Source organism: Vidua chalybeata, chromosome Z, assembly GCF_026979565.1.
Source record: "Vidua chalybeata isolate OUT-0048 chromosome Z, bVidCha1 merged haplotype, whole genome shotgun sequence".
Classification (NCBI taxonomy): domain Eukaryota; kingdom Metazoa; phylum Chordata; class Aves; order Passeriformes; family Viduidae; genus Vidua; species Vidua chalybeata.
In genome coordinates this window covers 52,235,042-52,257,465 of record NC_071570.1, presented here as the reverse complement: position 1 = coordinate 52,257,465, position 22,424 = coordinate 52,235,042, and the positions used below count along the sequence as shown (strand labels likewise).

At 40.2% G+C, this 22,424-nt stretch overlaps 1 protein-coding gene across 1 annotated transcript; it reads left to right on the top strand.

The window, feature by feature from the left end:
• The first annotated feature begins 62 nt into the window (after positions 1 to 62).
• On the top strand, positions 63 to 21,899 carry PTGR1 (prostaglandin reductase 1). The gene is given in 11 exon segments (XM_053932001.1): positions 63 to 141; positions 10,201 to 10,307; positions 12,173 to 12,218; positions 12,965 to 13,024; positions 14,225 to 14,392; positions 16,246 to 16,363; positions 16,645 to 16,800; positions 19,020 to 19,125; positions 20,617 to 20,657; positions 20,659 to 20,736; positions 21,689 to 21,899. Coding segments are annotated over 10 exon segments (990 nt in total). The 5' UTR covers positions 63 to 141; position 10,201; the 3' UTR covers positions 21,800 to 21,899.
• Positions 21,900 to 22,424: the final 525 nt, after the last annotated feature.

The following is a 22,424-nucleotide window of genomic DNA, read 5'->3' as shown; positions in this document are numbered from 1 at the left end:
TAGGAGAACTTGTTCAAAACGTATGAGTACGTGTCACTGGAAGAACAGTAGTTGTCTATTCATTGCTCCACTGGTCAAAGCAGGAAAGCAAAGTCGGCTGGATGTATTTACTCGTTTCTGAGCCTAGTTTTGTCGTGCTGTGTAAGTAGACCATGACTTCGCAGGCGGGCTCGAGCTGTCAGCTGGACGGTGTTACTGTTGAGGTCTGCTGTAAAACTTGGTGTCCTGGACTACTGAGTTTGATGTTATTTCAGCAATTCGAAATAATTCAGACTGAAGGTCTACATTACATTAGGGCAGAAAAATATAGAGCATTTGCTTGCTTCAGGAATTATATTGGATGCAGCTGTTTAAGGCATTAGTGTGACAGCACTGCTGCTGGAAGTACTGTGACCAGAAGTACTTGATGGTCCCTTATCTGCAGTTCACTTGCTTACATCTGGAACCTATACTAGGAAAAAATATTTTTAATTTGAACAAGAATCAGATTGATACTGTATAACTATGCAGCCCACTCTTTATTTAGCAAACTGAAAATGCTTCCAAATTAATTTTGAATCTACCTTCTTTGGCAAACGTGCTTGAGTGTTTCTTGCCTGCAGTAGGGTGCCTGGTTTGTTCCTGTTAGAGGTGGCTGCTTGGACTACACTGAAGCTGGCACCTGGTTGTTCTTCAAATGGCCAAAGTCATTCTCAATGTGTGGAGCTGGCAGCTGGGGAGCTAGTACTGCACCTGCTCCAGCCACTTCTTTTTCATCCAGATAAACCACAGCCTGAAATAGGGAAATGGAAATAAAGCAGGAGCAATTCTGATGTGAGAGGCTTCATCATATGAAGACAGCCAGGTTTACTCCTATTTACATATGACATGGGAAAGAAAAGTAATTTCTTAAGTATTAAGAAATAAGTTCTTAAGTAGATCTGTAATAGCTTTGATGTCATAAGACTTAAATTTGAGTGCTTCATTTTAAGAAATAAAAATCCAGTTGTAGCTATTTAACATGCAGTTAGCACCTTGGAACAAATATAACACATGGTTTGAGGAAGGAAAATATATTTTTAGCAGCTGGCTATCTAGGAGTGGTTTTGTTATTGTTATAATAACTTCATTGAACTTCAGGGAAGCAAAATTCCAGCTGTTCAAGGAGCTAGTCAGTAGAATCCTCTTTGAATCTGCCCTTTTATACAAGAGGTGACATATTTTTAGGGACACCTTCCATAGAACACAAGAGCTAGTGATGCGCAGTCACAAGAAATTGGGTAAGGAAGGCAAAAAATCAGCATGGATGAGTCAAACAAAAAGGCAAGAGGGACATGCAGAGGTAGTGGAAGCAGACACAGATATCTGGGAAGAGTATAGGGAGTCTGATTGTGTAGGGATGGGCTGAGGAAGGCCAGGGGCCATCTGGAGCTGAACTTGACAAGGAGTGTGAAGAATAACAACAAACATTTCTACAGATATGTTACTTTGACAGGAGAAGTCAAAGAAAGTGTACACACACATACCACCGTGGGAAATGCAAGGCTGGCAGAAGGGTAGCAGTGGATGAGAAGGCTGATGTACTCATCAAATTTTTTGCCTCAGTCTTCAATGGCAAACCACCTCTCTTCCCATATCCTTCGAGTGGGTGGACAGCAGGGTGGGGACTGGAGTAGCAAAGTGTTTCCCACTATAAGTGAAAGTCTAGTGGTAGGATTGCATCTGTGAAAATTGCCATCCTAGGGGTCCCAGTATCATGATAAAGAAGCCATTCTGCAGTGACATATGACACCTGACAGATTTGCCTCTTGCCAGTGATCAACACTGATCATGAGTGTGAGTTCTGACTGAGATATTTCCTATGGTCTGTAAATGGAATGTTCATCTAGCCCTACCTCAGAGACAAATTGGTGAGTTAAACTTGTCCCTAAATTGGAGGATTGTCCACCACAGGACAAAGTCCATGGCAGCCCATTACTAGCCATAATATTTGATATCTTTATGAAAGACATTGACAGTCATGGCCTGGAAGAGCAGAATCTTTTCCCTACTACCCTGAACTTGGATCCAGCTGCATCCAGCATTCTCAGTTCCCTAGTAGAAGAAAGTCACTGATACACATGCACATGAACAAATCCAGTGTAGGGTCACCAAGATGATGAAGGAAAACCAAGAGAGAAATGGCTTTGTTCAGTCTCCAGAAACAAAAGCTATTGTTTCTGCTGCCTTCTCTAGCTGCTTAGCAAGACAATATTAAGAGAATGGAACCCACCTCATCTGAGGGGAATGCATGGTAAGAGATGATAAATGTTGTTTGCTAAACAGTGTTTTCCAATGGCACATGGAGAGTCCTGAGATTTCCCCCTGCCAAGCCATGTTAAGGTCAGATATTAGAACAGGTTGCCTGAAGGTTGTGAAATCTTTATCTTTCAAAAATAATACAGCTTCGCATGTCTGTGTGCAATCTGATCTGTGCTTCAACTCTTAAAATTTGTTTCCTTGGACTTTTGTTGACATCCCTCTTCTTTTTTTCCTCATGTCCCTTTAATTTTTCATTTATCTCTCTCTTTAATATTATAAGATAGCAGGTAACACATACCAGATCAGATGTATGTACATGCTAAGTGGGCTGGAGCAGCAAGTTTCTGTCTTGAGGGAGCAGTTGGTTGTGCGTATTTCAAGCAGGAACTTGTTCAACGATGAAACTACGCATGTTATATTATAGAAATCCAGGAGAGGGCTTCAGAGAGATCGCTGGTGCTTGAAAACACCAGCTTCCTTTCCGACTTCACTTAGTCACTATGCTGCAAGAAATGTGTACACTCCAAGGAGGTGTTTAACGTTTGTAGAAATCTATGCTTTTTAGAACTCTAAGTTTTCTTTGGCAGTAGTAAAATCAAGCAGATTAAACATTTCTCTCTGTGGGGCAGTAACAGGCCTGTTCCTGCAAATCTAAGAAGTGAAACTGGGCTACAAGGTGTCTCTACAGCTTTGATAAAATTTTGCATTTACTGATGTTACAACATATGTTTCAACATTTAAGTATGGCAGAAGTAATAAAAGTGCCTCAAAGAAGTTTAGGGTGCTATGCAGTGACTAGGAAAGCACAGCTGGCCCTTTAAGAAGCTTCAGCTTTTTTTGTCAGCGCACATCAACTGCTGTGCCCCATAGAACCATAGAACTGCTAAAGTTGGAAAAAATACCTTTAAGATCATCAAGTCCAACCTGGCACCACCATGTTCACCAGTAAATGAATGTAGTTTATCCATGTAGTAGACATGGCTTCAAGTGCCATATCCAAATGTTTTTTTGAACACTTCCAGGTATGGTGATTCCACTCATTCCCTGGACAGCATGTTCCAATGCTTTACAGCCCTTTCTGTGAATAATATTTTCATAGCACCTATACGAAATCTTCCTTGATTCAGCGTAAGCTCATTTCCTCTCATCCTGTTGCTTGGAGACTGGCCCCCACCTGGCTACAGCCTCCTTTCAGATAGCTGTGAAGAGTGATAAGGTCTTACTTTATGTGCAGTTTCTGAGACCTGAATGCAGCTGACCTATTTCTGTGATGGTGTTGTCTTCCTTCCCTTTTCACTTCCTCATGTGAACTTGCTCCTTTGAACCTCTGTTGGAATTGCTACCTGATAACAAAGTGCAGGGTAGCTCAGTCATTTAGCAGAGTGAAAACTAGTCACCTTCAATCTTTGACCTTCTTCCAAGATTTGATAGTATTGCATAAGTAAGTGTAGTTGCAGCTTTATTGTTTCATAATGCAGTGTCATGCTTGCGTGGATATTTGCAGTACTGTCTCTGACAAAAGTAGCATGGGAGTAGTTTGCCTTTACTTGGTTCTTACCACAGGGAAAAAAAAGTACCATTGAAAAGGCATTGTAAGAACTAAGACAGAGGGGAAGAACAGGTAATTTTTGCTAAAGCTTGTAGGAATGTAGGATTTGAGGCCATATTCACTCCTAGGTAATTGGTAATCCTTGTATGTGTACGGGAAGTCCTGAGGTAGCCTCTGGATTATTACTCCCTTGGCAGTATCTACTGCCAAGAAGTCCTTTTATGTGAGTTCAGGGTTTTTTTTGTGGGTTGGTTTTTTTGTTTGTTTCGGGGTTTTTTTAAGGTATTTGTCCCTTATGCTAGTTCCTACCACTTTGCTTTGAAATTTTGCAGAAGACTAATAAATTAGATCTGAGGGAAAAAAATAGATAAGATTATGATTACCAGAAAAATTTTGCTGTTGTGGTGATGGGTGAATTTCTCCTCAGAAGCAATCTACAAATTAATTATATCTGAGATGCACTTTACTCAGCTTTTAATCATACCCTTTTCTTCCAATGTGGGTATGAGCATAGGTGTAACTGCTTCAGAATGGAGATAAAAGGAGAAGTACCACAATCATATCTGCAAATTGTGATTGTCAGGAAGATGAGCTGTTAAGCTAACCCAAAATTTGAATTGAACTCATGTAACTGACAGGTTTCTAAAAGGATTTTGTCCTCAAGATTAGATTTGGGCAAGTCCAGGCTAGGAAATCATACCACACCACACAGGAATAACAGCTGAGGTTATTTAAGAAAGGTAAACTTTTCTGATTTGACTCATGCTGTCTTGAAATCTTTACTGATTTTCTGCTCTAATGTGATGATTCCCAGATTTCAGCTATCACCATTAGCTCTTCAGTCTACTGAAACTCTTTCAATTTTCTCAGAGTTGTCTGTCTCTTCTGTTCTACTTGCTAGTATGTATTATGGTATTCCAGTTTTCACCTCTTCATTCTTCTCTTCCATTTTCCCCTTAATTGTGAACCTCCTTACTTATGTTGATTTTGGGGACTGAGCTATGATTACCTGTGTGAAGGTGCTTTGTTTTCACCTTCAGCTCTGCTACAGTTTGCAGCAATGAACACAGGTGGGATCTTTGCTTTGTTACATACATATATTGTTAGTGCAAAATGCCAAGACTTCCCAATCCATTACCTCTTTCCTTGATAGTCTTTATTATATGATAACTTGATGGGCTAGACCACAGGGCAAGGAGGGTTTGAAGGACATCATTGACATCAAGAATAAGTGCTGTCTTGGACTTAAATTTCAGCAAAGGCTTTAATGGTTCTTTTGTAAGAAAATCAAGCAGAAGTGCATCACCTTATTTTTAAAGGCGTCTTCTTATCACTCTCTGTGCTGTTTGTTCTCAAGTTATCATAGCAGTCTCTTCACTGTAATGATTATAATGGTCTATGAAACACTTTATACAGAAAACACACAGAAGTGAAACAAAGAGTTTTAAATCTACCAGCAAAAAGCTGTTAGAGGAACATTCCTAATAACAATTTTGAGTCAAATTTTGGAACATATTGGGAATTTATTTGCAGAGACCTGTTCAAAAAACCAACAATTTCAGGCATTTTTATACATTATAACATTTAAGATTTTTTATAGAAACTCCGAACAATCTGCCTTACTTATTGCATCATAGTATATGTGGTTTGTTTCTTTTAAGTACTTCCAGAACATTTAATCTATCTTTGTTTTATGGATAACCCAAGTTTTATCCAGCTAAACAGTGCTTTATTAAATTTACTGTCAATTCCTGGTTATTAAGGTTAGACAATTCCTGTTGATTAAGTTTTCTGAGGTGTACTCAACTATGAAATGGCTCCCTTACTGCACCTGCAGTGTGCTAAAAGTTTTCTGGGATGTATAGACCTTTGATTCCTTATTTTTCTTGTTCTATGACTTCTAATTAATCTCTAGTTAATTGATAACAATTGAATAATTCTTTATTGAATTATGTTCTTTAACTATTGATTAGATTGTCTAAGAGGTATGGGTTCATGGAGCTCCTTTCTGCAATTGCAGTGAGGTAATTTCTCAGGGTCTTCTTCGGACACTCAGCCAACATAAATCTAAATCAAAACCAGCTAAAATCACAGTCAGACTTTTTTTTTAACTAGTCAAATGTAGTTCATTACAAATTTTTTAAAAAATCACATAACTCCTGGTTAACTAAGATATAAATAACTGTCAAAAGAAATGTATTATACAAACCTACTGGCACTGAAAAGAAAGTAGTATTATAGTTTACAAGAGCAGATTACTGTTCTTGGAACTGAGATTGTGGCTATGACGTACTTAGTCCAGTAAGATTTAGCTGGAACCCATAAATGTTGTATCACTGCTGTTTATCCTTTGGAGTTATTTAATATGCTTAAGCAGTGTAGTCCTTAGAACTTCTTACGATTTTGTATTCAAACATACAAAATCATCTTGGTTTGTTAACCTGGAAATTAGTTTGTGGATCCATTAATCAAGCATGCATCTGTGTTTTCTGTTTGGTTTGGGGTTTTTTGTTTTATGACCTACAGCACTGAAGTGAAGACCTCCTAGCCTTGAAGTGGATATAATGATGCAAAATCATTTTCAGTAGAGAAAACAAGAAATTAGTAGACAGAAATTTTTCCAAAATTAGGCTTAAATATAACAAAAAAGGGTATAGTGAAATCAGTGCTTTACTAGTGTTCCTAGGCAGGATCAGTGCTCTGCAGAAGAAAACCCGTGTATTCCAAAAAGTAGAGATCTTTGATAGGAAGGTGAGGATTCGTGTGAATAGAAGATCTGAGAGTAGAAGCACTCGAAGAAACAACGGAAGAGAGACAGAAATGGCCAGTACTATGGCACGTGGATTTTCAGATCGTCATGATTACACCAGGTTTGAATTGGCCAAGTAGGGAAAACAAAGGACAGCCCGAAGCAAGTAACAAGTTCCTGTACTCAGACGTGAAGACTCAAGCTACTAATATAGGATAGTGGGAAAGTAAAAAACAGGGCTGGTGCCTTGGAGGCATACAGACAAAAGAGACAAAAAGCAGGGAATCAGTATTCATGATTCACAAACACGTGACAGGATGGAAGACAAAGTAATTTCTGAATCATTGTTGGCTTCCCGGGGGTACTGATGGCGCGTCAGTGAATGGCTGCCGGTCTAGCCAGCATCTCTTTGTCCCTGGTCATTCCTGGTTGGAGCACTTGGGTACCTGTCTGAATGCAGGGCACACAGGTAGGACAAATCCCTCTCAATGCCTGTGAGTGTAAGCTAGTGAGTGGGATCATTTTTGTGTTTCTCTGAACTCACCTTTTACTCTTGTAAACAAGTTTTCCGGCTTTGCTTTGTTGTCGCTACAGTGTCATGGTATCTTTTGTTACAATCAAACACTGTTGATACCAAAGCAAATACATAAAGCAGCAGATACAAATGCTGGCCCACTTACCTACTGTGGGATGCTTCGATTTTGATGATACTTCATTTTGTGAAAGGTTATTTTCCCAGCACACACTTCTGGTGCAGGAAACCTTCACTTGTGTTTCTGTGTCATTGAGGAATATGGAATATCTCTGTTTCATCACAGAAAGTTGTCGAGTGCTGATTAGTTTCTGGATTTGGTGACTTACTCTTTTATCTAAATAGTGGAGAATTTGACCTATTCCCCCTGATCCTTGCATGTGCATGTTTAAACACATTTTGCTTTCTTTTCCTCAGGTCCTTGGTACTAATTAGCACTTCAGCCTTCATAGATTTTGTAGTTGAACACGTTGCTATATATTGTTTTTTTTACACTTTTCACCCTTCATATTGTACTTGTGCGTTTTCACAAAAAGAACAAAAGCTGAAGACGGTCCCCTGCACAAAGTTTTCTCCCTTGCTACATACCTCATTGCAACATAGTTGGTGCAAAATGCCAAAATTTTCTATTGTTTCTTGAGGTGGCTCATAGATAGATGCTTAGCTGCAATGAAGCGATACGCAGAATAAATAAATAGACTCCACAACCTGGTGTAGTTATGAAGTGGGTATGTATGTCAGCGCCCGGCACAAGTGAGATAGCTCTCCAAAAACTTGTGCCCTGAGCCTCAGTCTGACCCACACCTTTATTCCCAAAGGTGTTCCATATGCAATACATTACACAACTTTACCATACATATTCAACCCCTGGCCCTGCCTGTCCTTGCCTCTCATGCTAAATAGGTCCATGCCTTTCTGCGCACTCGTGGTTTGCTGTGGTGGTCTTGCAGGGGTCTCTGGTGGTCTCTTGAGGCTGAAGATTGTGGTCTTTTTTTCATGGTTGAACTTTTCACCTTTTCTCCTTTGCACGTGCGCTTTTGGTCCTTTGGTGCTTATCTGAGTACATCTGTCAGTCTTGATGGGCAGTTCATCTGTCAGTCTTGATGGGCTTGGAGACAGAGGAGCCTCTTTATCTGGGTTCTTTGCATCCTCGGTCCCCTCTGGTATTGTTCTTAATGCAAGAAGCTTCAGAAATTTGCATTTTCTTATTTCCTTTGTACTATGGCAGAGGTTTCTTAAGTAAAAGGTTAAAATTTAACACATAACTCTACAAGCTAGAATATAAATGCTTAATTCATTTTGTTAACTTAAGTGAACTCCAAAAATCTCTGTTTCAGCATAAGCTTTCCTTGTGCAGGGAACAGAAAACATGTCAGGGCATATACCATGAGCGGAGAACGTATTTGCTGTGTTAAAGTATGAATTGAGCAATGAAATGGACACTAATTTTTAATTAGATATTTTTGCACAGAGGTAGAACTATTAAGAGTTTCAGGGCTGGATAGGTAAAATGTAATTTTAATAAACTCCTGTTGTGATGGATAGTCTTGTTATAAATAGAGGCAAATAATTTGTTCAGCCTTTCAAGAGTCAATCAGAAATTTATTGATTACAGCAAGCGATGGCAAGCAAACAGCACTGGGTGCAGCCGGGAAGTCCCCGCTCCGCAAACGGCTCACACCGTTTCCCCCTTCCCACAGTCTTTTTATACTCTCTTTCTTCCGTGTCTGCTGTATCTCTGGGTGTACTCTGCGCTTGCGCCCTCTGTTGCTAGGGGGTCGTCTTCTACTCTCTGGTGGTCGTTTGACAAAGGCTCCTCTCTTCTTCCTTGGTGAAAGTCCACAGCCCTGTAATGGTCTTTTCCATATAAGGTTATATGTTATATGCACCTAAGTTCTAATTACACAACCATCTTAAGTAATCAACATACTAGTTAGTTTCTGTCTGTCGGTTTTCTGTTATCTACACAAGGCTTCTCCTTTGGTTCTCTGTTATCTTACACAAGGCTTCTCCTTTGATTTTCTGTTATCTACACAAGGCTTCTCCTTTCTGTCTTGATGAACAAAGAGTCTTTTCTAACTTATCACAGTCTTGTCTCCCGACTGCAGTATTTTGTGGGTTCTAGAACCATGGGTTTTATGCATTTAGCATTGCGTGCTTGACAACATGCCTGTTCAACTGGCTGGACACTGAACTGGGCAGGTTTGAAAGGTTGATCTCAAATCTTTAACTGGAAGATGGTGAATCACAGTGGGTGTGCTGTAGGCTGTGTTTACTTACTTCTTGGAAAGTGTACTGAGGGTGGTACCTACCAACAGCAGACATTTTCATCTTTTATAAATGTGTGTGACTGAAGGAGTCCAGCCACTGACTGAGCAGATGCAGAAGACCCAGTTTTTCCTTGACTTGTCAGCAGAAGACCCAGTTTTCACCTGCCTGCTCTAAGTATAAGCTTCTCTTTCTTTGTTCTTGTTGATTCACTTGGGTGTAAGAAGGGAAAAGGACCTGTGAGGATAGAATTAATGCAAGTAATTTGTTTGTATGGAAAATGTTGGTAGCAGTGTGCTCCCAATTCCAAGCTCCAGTCTTAAAACTGGAGAAGCGTTTTCTTTCAATATGAGTGTCACAGAAAGAAGTCTTGGTTACCTTTGTTTTCTCACTTGCACTTTGGTTCAAGCTTGTAAAAGTTTAGGTTAAGTAGACACCTCAGGTAATGGGGGCAATAGACAAAAGTTTTAAATTTGGTTATCTAAAGTGATTGTTTTCTTCCTAAAACTAGTAGATTTTTCTTCTTTAGTATCTTTAGAGTGGAAGTTATACATTTTGCTGGGATGACTTCCCACATGAGGACTTGCTGCCAGCAGGCAGAGGTCTTTCAGGTCACAGGAAGATCTAGGTTGCTAAAGCTGTGAGGGGACTTTTCTAACATTTTCTTAACCTGGTGATATTACCACAGAGACAAGCAGAGGCTTTCTTGTGTGATGGCACATTACTAAGATAGGTGTTTTGCCTGATGAAATCTAAACCAGCCCCAGTAGCACTGTTGGGCATTGCTTTGACAGGTATGCTTTGTCTGTGTTTGTTGTACAGGATGGTGATTGCCAAGGCGTGGGTTCTAAAGAAGCATTTTGATGGTTTTCCCCAAATCAGTGACTTTGACCTGAAAAAGATAGAACTACCAAATCTAAAGGATGGAGGTGAGCAGAGTGCAACCTTTACTACTAATTTTTCTGGAGTTTATATGATTTCTGATGTGTGGCCATGGATCTATAAAACTGCATGTTTCTCTTTGGAATTTCCAAAATTGCTGGCTTATCACAAGCCACAAACCTTAACGGAGAAGGACACTTGCTGAAGAAGTACACTGATGGAATTGGTGGTTTCAAAGACACCTTGCCTTCTGTTAACGCCCTTAGAAGCAATCACTGAATTCTAAGTCCATTACACAGCAATTGCGGCATACCTTTCACAGTTTCATGCTGCCTAATCACACTTGCTGCCTGATTAAAAAGGCATTCAAATGTGTTTGCAAATGGAGAAAATTACTGAACTGATATGGCCTCAAAACTGACAACCACAAGGAAAACAGAATTTGTTCAATGCATAAAGACAGAAGTGGACTGTGACTCAGAACCAGTGAAGTAACTGTATTAAGTTCCTAACATGTTTTGCTAGTAAAATGTTTATATCTACTTCAATTTTCAAAATCCCTTGGAAAAAGATGGAGAACATGATACCCTATAGGAGTAGGTTTTCAGTGGAGTTTTTCATGCTGATAGAGAAAATACTGAGGATAGTCCTAGAGGAGAGCAGAGTGACTGTACTGGGAATGAGCCTGCAGCTGAAAGACCTCAGGGCTGGAGCCAGTGAATGTTGATCTTTTATTTCAAAAAGTATGATGGCAAGATTTCTGCCTGCATTCAAAATCTATTTTTTTTTTTTGCCATTCCTTATCTTACTTGATCTGTTGCAACAAGAAGAAAGGTTGAATATAAATAGGGAAAAAAAAAAGACAGTTTTTATTCCTGTGTTTCTCTGTTTTGAAAAGAGAAAACATGATATGATAACTTATCATCATATCAATAGCAAGAGCTGTTGATAAAAGAATGAACTTTGATTTTTGGTTTCATGTGGACATTTGTACCATATTTTCTTGAGCCTCATCCCACCACTTGTCATTTACTTTAAAAGGTGTGTAGAAGGAATTGTGCAGAAGGATATTAAAGTACCAATTATGTTTACAGCTTAAATATTTGAAAACTGATTTCTTCTTACATTTATGGATACACTTAAAAATTTCATACCTGTGGGTATTTAAGAACGTGAAGTATTTTTTCCTTCCTATTTTAATCCCTAAAACAAAAAGAGGCAAAATTCACACTACAATGACACTTTTAAAGGTGATGCCTTCCTTGTTATGTTACATGGCTTTTCTTCTCTCTCTCTAGTAATGGGAAGGTACTTACATCTGAGTACATTTCCAGCTAGACTGCTGCAGCACAAGCAATGACAAATATTAGTAGGTGGAGATGAACCACTAAAAGTAGTTCATAAATGAGAAGTTTAAAACATGTTTAACAATGTCTTTCCCAAGAACTAGTGTTGTTAGAGACAGTAAAGTGGATTAGGCTACTTAGAAGAGATAAACTAATGCCTTATTTTAAGGCAACCAATTAGTTTGTATTTGACCTGTGCCACCCTCTTCTGGCTGAATTATGGGATGACATTTTATATACATCAAAATTAAATGAAAATTTTGTTTAGGCATTCTGGCTGCTTGAGTCTTCTGTAGAGATACAAGACACATGCAAAATTGCAAGGTTGAAAATAAGGTAGTTTCCTAAAACTACACTGGAGAAAGTTTCTTTTTCAACAGCATACCAATAACCCAAAACTAATGAATGTAGTAGTTGTTTCTGGTAGGTTTTGCCTAAACATAGATGGGATATGGGGGTTTTGAGCTGTCAGGAGTTCATATCAATTTACCTGAAAGACTGACTTGTGGAAACTATGCTCTACTGCACTGTTAATATCCAGGAATTTGCTTTGTCTTTCATTGCAGAGTTGCTGCTTGAATCAATGTTTCTCAGTGTTGATCCTTACATGAGGTATACCTTTTTGTCCTTTCTGAATTTCTGGCTAAAGCACCTCATTTGAATTGCCATTTAAACCTCAAAACAACAGTGAGCAGCACACACTGTTGCCAGAGTCCCAATGCCTTTGTCTGCTTTTTAAAAAATGTACGAGACTGAATATATTAATTACATACATGTATTATGTATGAATACTACATAATACATGTATTGAGTCTTGTGAATTACAAGACTCAATATATGGAGCTGTGTCAGATTTAGCTAGACATTGGGGTAACATTTCTGCTGCCCTAGACTTTTATTGGAACCAGCTGTTGTTCCTTGTCATGTCTTCAACGGGCATGCAGTGTACTCAAATGAGACTCCAGCCTTGTAGCAGTTCCCACTTAATTTAACTTAGCAAACTTGTACTTAAGGACACATACTCTAACTTGGACATTGCTGATATACCCAATAGTTGAAGCACGGGGAGACTGGGTAGTTTGAAGAGGCATTGTGGATGCTAAATTTGGAGATAGTTCTCCGGGTCTCAGGCTTCTTGTAGTGATGGACCATGCTATCATCCCTCCAACACTCCTGCCCAGGATGCCCAAATAGCTGGCTCTGGAAAACATCCAGTTATGCTGTTACAATGACAAGCTACTTGTGATCTGTCAACAATAGATACTCTCTTCCTGGGTCAAACAGTTGCTATTACTTTGTAGTGTATCTGGAACATTATTAAAGTTGCACACAGTAAGCTGTGCTTGCCTGTATTGCAGACCTTACAGCCGAAGGATAATGAAGGAAGACGACATAATGATAGGCACGCAGGTTGCCAGGTAAGACCTTCACTTCCTGTTACCATTGTGCCTGGCAGATCACAACAGGAATGTGCTGACACTTGAGACATCTGCAGATTATGTTACCCATCCTTGACTTGTGTCTACATACTTCTGCTACTGACATTCTTACCTGTAGCTGGTTGGAATGTAATTTTCCTCTAAGAATCTCTTTTCCCTTTCTGGAAACCATTTAGACCTATGATAAAATCTGTATGTTTTTTCTAGTCATAATGTCTTCAAAGGCAATTTTTGCAAATAACCAACCATTGTACTTGGCACACATTTTGAACTTCACATTTTAAAACCTGATGTGCTAGTCTGTTTGCAACCATGCATGCTATCTACTCCAGCTAAAAATATCTCCACATCACCAAAGATACAGCTCTAGCCAAAGGGTTATATAACCTTAAATCCATGCTTTCCCCAAGCTTGTGGTAATGTAGCTGTACAGATACTTCCCTCTGTCGTCTTGCTCCTGCTGTGCTGCCTGTAAGTTGCTGCCTAAGAACATCTATGGCCTTTGACTCTTGTGTTTCTCTGCAGAAACATTGAGTGCTGGGATAAATTAACAACTAAGTCTGATTAACAGGTCAACTGTTTCTAATAATTCTAAGCTGCTTATCTACCCCTTTCCAACACAGTTTTCTTGTTGAGCTAAGAAAGTGGAATTTTCATTTGGCATAGAGACTGCTGATGTGGATATCTCCCTGAGTTTAGATATTGCTTTTTATCTGGTCTCATTACCCCAGGAAGTTCCATCTTCAGGATCTTCAGCTTCTAAATGAGGTGCAGGTTGTCTGAGAACAGACAGCCTATCAGCGACTCTTTGCTGTTCCATGTTTTAATTCCAGCATCCTCTTTCCTGCATTCTAACACACAGAAGCCTGGTCTGATCTCAAACTAAACTGGTGCTAGTCAAAGAAAGAGTTGGTACTTGTGTGGGAAAATTTGGTTTATTGTGGGCGGGGCTGAACCAAAAATCATCTTGCCAGTATTTTCCTCATGAAAAGAGGTTGTAGACATTTCAGGAAAGACACTTGACACCTACAGCATCAGCAGTTATGGGTTAAAAATAATGACATGAAATATTTATTTTCTGAATCACTGGAAGAATGGAAGAGCCAGTATTGATTTGTTTCTAACAGGATGTAGTTTTGCTTGAGTTTCGTTTGTTTGTTTGTTTTACTTCTTAAACAGGATTGTAGAAAGCAAAAATTCTGCTTTCACAGTGGAGGCCTTTGTTGTGGCTGACAGGGGTTGGAGAACTCATTTTATCTCTGATGGGAAAGGCCTATAACTCCTCCCTTCCAATTGGCCAGAATCACTCCCTAAATCTCTAGCTCTTGGAACAGTTGGCATGCCCGGGTAAGTTTTGAGATGAAAAGGCAACTATCCTCTGGATTTTGGTATGCAGGAGGTTTCTTCCTGTTTGTATTGACGTAAGTCTTGTTCTACCAGCATATTGCCTATTCATGCTGGTAAAAAAGGTGTGCTTCTGGATGCCCTTGCCCTGTATAGGGCATGAAGTTTGGCCCATCCTTTGGCCCATCAGAGGAGATTTACCTTGGAGATTATTGGACCTCTTCTTGAGGAGCTGTACTAAGTCAGAAGGAGGATCCAGGAAGAACTGGAAAGAATTGAGTTCAGTCTGTGTTTACCTCAGTAGAAAGCCTCAAACTTCACTGGCACCTGGACTAGTCTGCTTTTACTGACTGGGCTCTGTTGCTATCACTATATTTCCAGAATCAACCCCAAAATGCAAAAGACAGATGCTCTATCATGCAGCAAAATAGATGTCTTTTAAATTGCACTGCAGCAGACAGAAGTGCTGTGCTTTGGAATCTGTACGTACTATTGGAATCTCTCAGTCACCTGCTTGCATTTCTCACCTTATTCTCTGTAGTTGTTATGGGAGATCAGGACTTTGTCAGTTGTAATAATCTGGAAGGCTTTCAGAATGATTGTAAAATTGTGTGTGGTGGAGAATTTCTGAGATTGCATTTTAGCATCAGTCAAAATGCATGCTTTTTCTAGATGTCATATAGAGGGATTCAGTTAGCTCTTTCAGTTGAGACCATGTGGGAAGCTCTGAGCTTGAATTTAGAAATTAGCTTGAATTTAGAAATTTAGAAATGAGCTTGAATTTAGAAATTAGAATTCTGTGGGATTCTGGGCCAGTCGATGAGCTACTTTAGTGGTTCCTACAGATTACTAGTGCACTGGTGAGACTTGAAGTACAGTTTCCAGTTTTGGGCCCCTCACTACAAGAAAGGCTTTGAGTTGCTGGGGCCTATCCAGAGAAGGGCAAGGGAGCTGATGAAGGACCTGGAGCACAAGTCTGATGAGAAGCAGCTGAAGAAGCTGGACTTGCTTAGCATGGATAAAAGCAGGCTCAAGGAGACCTTACTCTTCACTACAAGTGAGGTTGTAGCCAAATGGGGTTAAGTGTCTTCTCCCAGGTAACAAGTGACAGGACAACAGGAAATGGCCTCAAGCTGCATTAGAGGATGTTCAGGTTGGGCATCAGGAAGAATTTATTTGCAGAAGAGGTTGTCAAGCACTGGAAGAGGCTGTCCAGGGAAGTGGTGGGTTAACTGTCCCTGAAAGTGCTCAAGAAACAACTGGATGTGGTACTTAGTGCTAAGGTTTAGTTGACAAGGTGGTAATTGCTCAAAGGTTGGACTCCATGATCTTGGAGGTCTTTTCCAACCTTAATGACTCGGTGTTTCACCCAGTAGCCATAGCACAGTAGTCCTCTGGAGCAGTGAGCCCATCAGTTCAGCAAGTTTTTCTCAGCCTTTTTATCTTTTTCTGCCAGTTTTGATTTGTGATGAGTATAATTCAATCTAGTAGATTAAACTACCAGCTGGCAACTGACCTGTGTCTAGATTGAATTTACTGTCTCTTCCAGTATGTAACTGAGTTGTCACAGAGTTAACTGTTTCTCCTTTTGACTAATGAGCACAATGAAAGCTGTTTCCACCCTAGAGAGATTTCTGCCTCAACAATCTCTTTCCCAGCAGTGTATCTGTGGGTTTTTTTCTGGGATGGCTGTGAAAAAGCCAAATTAAGAAGGTTGGATTAAGTTTTGTATTTCACAATATAGGAAAACTATCTTGTTCTGGTGGTGACGATATTTTGGATCAGTGTGGTCAAGTCACATCTTTTTATCTGTCATCTTCTGTTTCTCACTGAACATTCTTTCCTTTTCTTTACAGCCTCACTGCATATTTTGGTCTGCTGGAGGTCTGCAAGATGAAGCCAGGAGAGACAGTACTGGTTAATGCTGCAGCTGGCGCTGTGGGCTCTGTGGTGGGGCAGCTCGCTAAAATTGGGGTGAGTGGCTTGAACTGCTCATACTTGCTGTTGAGAAGACATAGCTGTAAAACAGGGCAACAAGGCCATGAACGATCAGTAGGACAAGCATCCCCGAAGGCATGCCTACACTATGGTCTTGAGATGGAAAAGCTGCTGAAAACAGCAAATCCAGTTGGAAGTTTCAGGAGCTCATATGCTGACAACAGCCTTATTTTAAGGGTGAGCCCTTCACCCAGCACACTGGGTGTCAGCCTTGTTGTCAGGTCATGTTTATAAATATTTTTCTCCTTTCCTTGCAGGGTTGCAAAGTGATTGGCTGTGCTGGCTCAGATGACAAGGTTGCCTATCTGAAAAAAATAGGCTTTGATGAAGTCTTTAATTACAAGACTGTTAAATCTCGGGATGAAGCACTGCGTAAAGCCTCTCCTGATGGCTATGACTGTTTCTTTGACAATGTAAGTTCAGACAGAAGGCCTTGCCTTGAGCAGCTGTCGTTTTCTTTAAAGTGTAGCAGGAACTCAATATTGTAATCATCTGATTGAAGTCTACACCAGGATTTCAATATGGAGATCTATTTAATCAAGCAATGTCTCTATAGGAGCTTACTGCTTTTCTGTTCCCTTCCCACACATATTTCTGCAGCTGACTTGAGCAGTAACAGAAAGAACAAAACCCAAAAGGCAAAACTGGATTTTTGGTAGTGTTTATGAATGGAGAGAGAGAAGTTTTACTTCACTTTCTGAAAAGCATGACACATTTTGGAAAGTGACAGTCACAGTAATATGAAACTGATCCAGTCCATTCCTGGCCCCACCTTCGACCACAGGCAGTTCTCTGCTATTGCTGAAAGGAGAATGGGTGTGGATGGCTCCACATTATGTGGTCATGGGGGCTGCATTGGTACCTGTAAACAAAACATTAGCAAGGTCCACTTGCAAAACTATTGGAGCAGCCCTCAGAAAGTTTCTGATGTCTCCCAAATATAGGTGGAATTAATGGGGACTATGTACTGTTCTTGATAGGTGTTTGAATTTGAACATCTTATTTTGAAGGCTACGAAAATTTAACAGTATGGATGCAGTTAGATCATGTCAGTTCACTTTCAAGATACAGAACTAACCCTGTCTCTTTTGATTTCCTACTATACCTAACATATGTATTATACCTGATAATAATATAATACCTGGCCACGGGGGTATTAGTGGATATACTGGCCTTAAACTATACTAGCTAGCCGCCCTGGCTAGCTACTTGGTTTAAAAGAGGCCATCATCATCTCTTTAGCATGTCTTTCCTTCAGAAGTGCTTCTGCCAATCCAGGGATGAAGGCCATGGTGTTTTGCCTTTCTCTGGCAATTGAAAGGAATGTTTGGTGTCAGGGCAAGGTGCTTGTCTCTGTGGCAGGAGCTCCTGCCACTTTGCCTTAGCCTTCCAAATTTCATGTCCCCTGCTGCTAAGGTCTTAAATAGGTTTTATGGCCATGTCCATTCCCTTCATTCTCACTTCTAACTTTTGTGCAGAGCTCTGCACAGCAGTATATTTTCTCACAGTTTTTCACTATTAAAAGCGTCTTTTCACAACTGTTCCCTATTTTGGAAATGAGAACCATAAAGTGAGAAGTTTATATCACCATTGTTATGAACAGTTTCCAGGTGTTCCCCAGAGACGCGGGCAGGGCTTTCCTAGTTCCCATGGCAACACTAAAAGAAAACTACTAACTCTAGCTAAGTACCGATATTGAAATGCTAATTAGCTAATTGCTCTGTTTGTTTTCTCTAAACTACCTGGCCTCCCACCCCTCCACGCTGCCATTCTGGGACTAACATGCAAATAAAAACCCCTTAGGATCATGGGAGTATTTTTAGGAGATAAAAATGAATATAAATCAAAAACTGAACACAATAGAGGAGTCTAGACAAATGCCCTAGCTGAGGAAGAGGGAAACACATCCCCTGACTGGCTTTTAACCGTCGCCATCACCTAAGAGAGAACAGACTATATTAGGCTCTGAGAAGCAGGGAGATAGAGACAGAGAGCCCTGGTGCTGCCACCACGGAAGGAGTGGGGACAGCTGTTCTGGACTTCAGCAACAGACTCTGCACACCACGTCTCCTCATCCTCGGGCCACCGGTGTGCCACAAGGAAAGGAGAAAGGACAGCTGCTGCTCGGGACTCCAGTGAGCGACTCTGCACGCTGCCTTCCTTCCGGCTGCCTGGGAAAGCTACGACCGCGGGGGTGAGCTCTGTGTCGAGCCCCCTGCCCAGCTGATCTTTTTAATAAAGAGCTGAGCATTAATAAAGGCATTAGCCCTGTTCATTTCAACCATGATGTAAAATTGCAGACTGGTATGTGGGAAAAGTAGAGTTGGTGCTTCTCAGCACCCTTGGGAGGAGGTTCTACATGCTAGTCCTGCCTGATTCTTCCAAACCAAGCTTCAGGAAGCAGATTTGGAATTAAAACTAATTCCCTACATTCATAATTTTTAGAAGAGTGAGACTGAGTTCTCATAGCACTGTGTAAATGCAAGGGTTTCTGCAGATGCCAAATCTTTGGGGTAATGGAAGCTTTCCCCGATTGAACCTATTGGTGCAACAATGCAGTGTTGGCAGATTTTGGCAGTCAATGCTAAACACTGGATTGTCTCTAATGCGGCACATGCTCCGGTTCTCGTAGGTGGGTGGAGAATTTGCCAGTGTTGCTATCAACCAAATGAAGACATATGGAAGGATTGCAGTCTGTGGCACCATCTCTCAGTACAATGACTCTGTGCCTCAGAAAGGTGAGGGTCTTTATTGTGTCTCAAATGATTTTCTCTTTGATGGCAGAAAGACATAAGAGCAGTCTACTGTTTAACTTCCCTGTGCCATTTTAGTGTATATATGTGAATACATTCAGGTAACTAACTGCTGCTGTGGGACACTGGGACCATGCTCCTTGTGTGTACATGCACTCCTCCTTTGTGCACGCTGTCTGGTGAATGTCAGTTGATTAGGAATAAAGGAGTGGCTAAGATACTTAAAACAGGACTCCACATGGCCCTATGCAGATACAGATCAGCAGAAGGCAGGGTCATTGTTATAAATTGAGGTGAATAATTTGTTCAGCCTTTCGAGAGTCAATCAGAAATTTATTGATTACAGCAAGCAATGGCAAGCAAAGAGCGCTGGGTGCAGCCGGGGAGTCAGCACTCCGTCTACCGCTCACACCGTTTCCCCCTTCCCACAGTCTTTTTATACTCACTTTCTTCCGTGTCTGCGGTATCTCTGGGTGTACTCTGCCCTTGCGCCCTCTGTTGCTAGGGGGTCGTCTTCTACTCTCTGGTGGTCGTTTGAGGAATTCTCCTCTCTTCTTCCTCGGTGAAAGTCCACGGCCCTGTAATGGTCTTTTCCATATAAGCTTATATGTTATATGCACCTAAGTTCTAGTTACACAGTCAGTTTAAGTAATCAACATACTAGCTAGTTTCTGTCTGGCGGTTTTCTGTTATCTACACAAGGCTTCTCCTTTCTGTCTTGCGGTTTCCTTAATGATGAACAAAGAGTCCTTTCCAACTTATCACAGTCATGATGCCCTTTATACAGTAGTATGTACTTTAAGATGAGATAATGGTTTTCCCTCATGTTTTTAGATGATGTAGCTTAAGCTTTCTCTTGTTTTCTTTTTTTTTTCCCCAGTAAGATTTCAGCTTCTAATAAAACTGCTGAGAAATGTGGCTGAATGAATATTCATTTTCAATAGCATTAAGTTTTCCAGATTTGCCTTCTAAAAGAAATAGGAGGACTGTATTCTCCTTGGTAGCTGACCGGCTTTGGACTTTCAGATCACTTTAAAAAATGGAACAGGCTTTTGGTAATGAGGAGACTATCACACATTTTTGTTACTAAGGAAGCTGTTTTTCTAGAGTTTATAACTTAAATTCTGAGAGTTAGAGAGAGCATGAAAGCCTGTCAGGCTATTAAAAAAGGTGTTAAAACTTTTTGAGATTCAGCTTAAGTGAAGCTGAAGCCACTTTATTTCTGAATTAAACTGTTTTCAGAATTGTTTAGCTCCACAGCTTTATGGATCAGGCCTTTGTCTCCCTAAGTGACTATCTGTCCATGAATCTTTGGTCTTTTGTGCTGGAAATTCTCTTTGGAAAAAATATCTGTTGCTTCTGGCTGAAAGAAAGGGATTCAGTGGTTTCTGCTGGCTAAAAGCTCACTTTATGCATTGGACTTACTCTGAATGAAACTGATATTGCAGGTGGCTTGCTGGTTCTTTTCTCTTGCAGGGCCTTATGTGCAGATGCCCATGATTTTCAAAGAGCTTCAAAATGGAAGGGTTTCTTGTGAGCCGATGGAACAACCGCCAGGAGGAAGGCCTGCAGGCCCTGCTGAAGTGGGTTGTGGAGGTAAGGAAGGAAGGGGCAGTTGTTTGTAAGGTGTACTCACACTGCAGAGTCCATCTTTGCAAGAGAGTCATAGCTGTTTAGGTGAGGTCCCAGCATGATGCTTTCCTTCTCTCTGCCTTGATCCTAGAGACACTTAAACTAGAATAAAGTTCAGTATAGCCTGATCCCTTCTGTTTTGTTGAGATGTGTGATATCAGCTCGTAGATTCAGATATAATCCAGAATACATGTAGGCTTTGAAGAAGCATGCTTCCAGAATACATGGTTCATACATGTACAGAATAAATTACCCAGAAACATGCTTCAAAACACTTATCTGATAATGAAGATTTTCATAGTTAGAGTAATTCCTGTATCTCTCATTCAGTCATTTGTAGTATGGGCCAGGATTTCCATTGTAGTATAGTGCTGAAGTTACTGGCAAGAATGAATTTATAGTATTGGGAGCTGGGCTTTAAAGGGATTTCATAGGGAATTTCTTATATTTTATTTTTCTAGGTGGAGGCTGAATTAGTTAACCAAGTTAATGGTTGTGAGAATTTTGTGAGTGTGACCAATAAAGGCTAGGAGGCTCTAGCTTTTACAAACATGAGGTTTTAGGATGGGTCAGGCTTTGATCATGGGATTTGCAATTCTGTACTTCTGTATGGGTAGAGACAGGCCTAGTTTTGGGGAAATGATGCCCTACCTGTCAATTGTTTGGGAACCAAGAAGCAATAAATCTGTCCTGGTATATTTTTACAGTAGTGACTTTTACTTCCTGTTATGACTCCAAGTAGAAGGTTTTACAACAAAAGCAGATCATTACAAGAGCCCACTTGGTTTTGCAGTTATCCTGATGCATGCCAGCTTGCATATTTCAAATGAAATATATATGCTGGAGAAAATATCGCTGCAATTTATTCAGTTTTGGTGGATGAAAATTCAGCAATTTTCTTTCTTACTTTTGACAGGGAAAAGTGAAGTACCATGAACAAGTCACTGCAGGATTTGAGAACATGCCAATGGCTTTTATAGGAATGTTAAAGGGAGAAAATCTTGGAAAAGCTGTTGTAAAAGTGTGAAGATCAGATATTCCTGGGAGACTGGTGCAGGAGAATGTGTTTCTGTTCGATGCTTTTAATTCACTTGTGAAATCACATGATCAGTGTGTTTCAATCATTTTGCTGGATGTTTGGCAATGGTAACTTCTGTTAATAATTTGGCTGGTAAGTCTAAGTATATTCCAATTGCTTTGCTCTTGACGAAATTGAGAATTGCTTGCCAGAGCTACACAAAACAAAATGCCTTAAAATTGCTGAAAATCAGAACTGTAACAGATTTGATAATAGCTTGAACCTTTCTATGAGCAGGCTTGTAGAAAGGAAAATCAATTTGAAAAGGTTTTCTAACTGATGGCACATTTAATTTTTACCCATTGATTTGACCCAGAGCTTTGCAAGGGGGATTTTTTTAACCCATATCAAGGAACAGAGAACAAGGTTAGCTAACAACACTTGGGGATTCCAGCTTCTTCTCTAGCTGGCTTTTTTTTTCTTCATTAAATAGTGTAACTATCTCAGTTATTCTGAGAATATGGAAAGGAAAAAGAAATGTTTTAATGTATACTTTGCTTTTGTTATAGTTTTATTTGTGGAACACTTTCTCTTTCACTTCTTTGTGGTTAACACAGAGGAGCTAAAATATTAC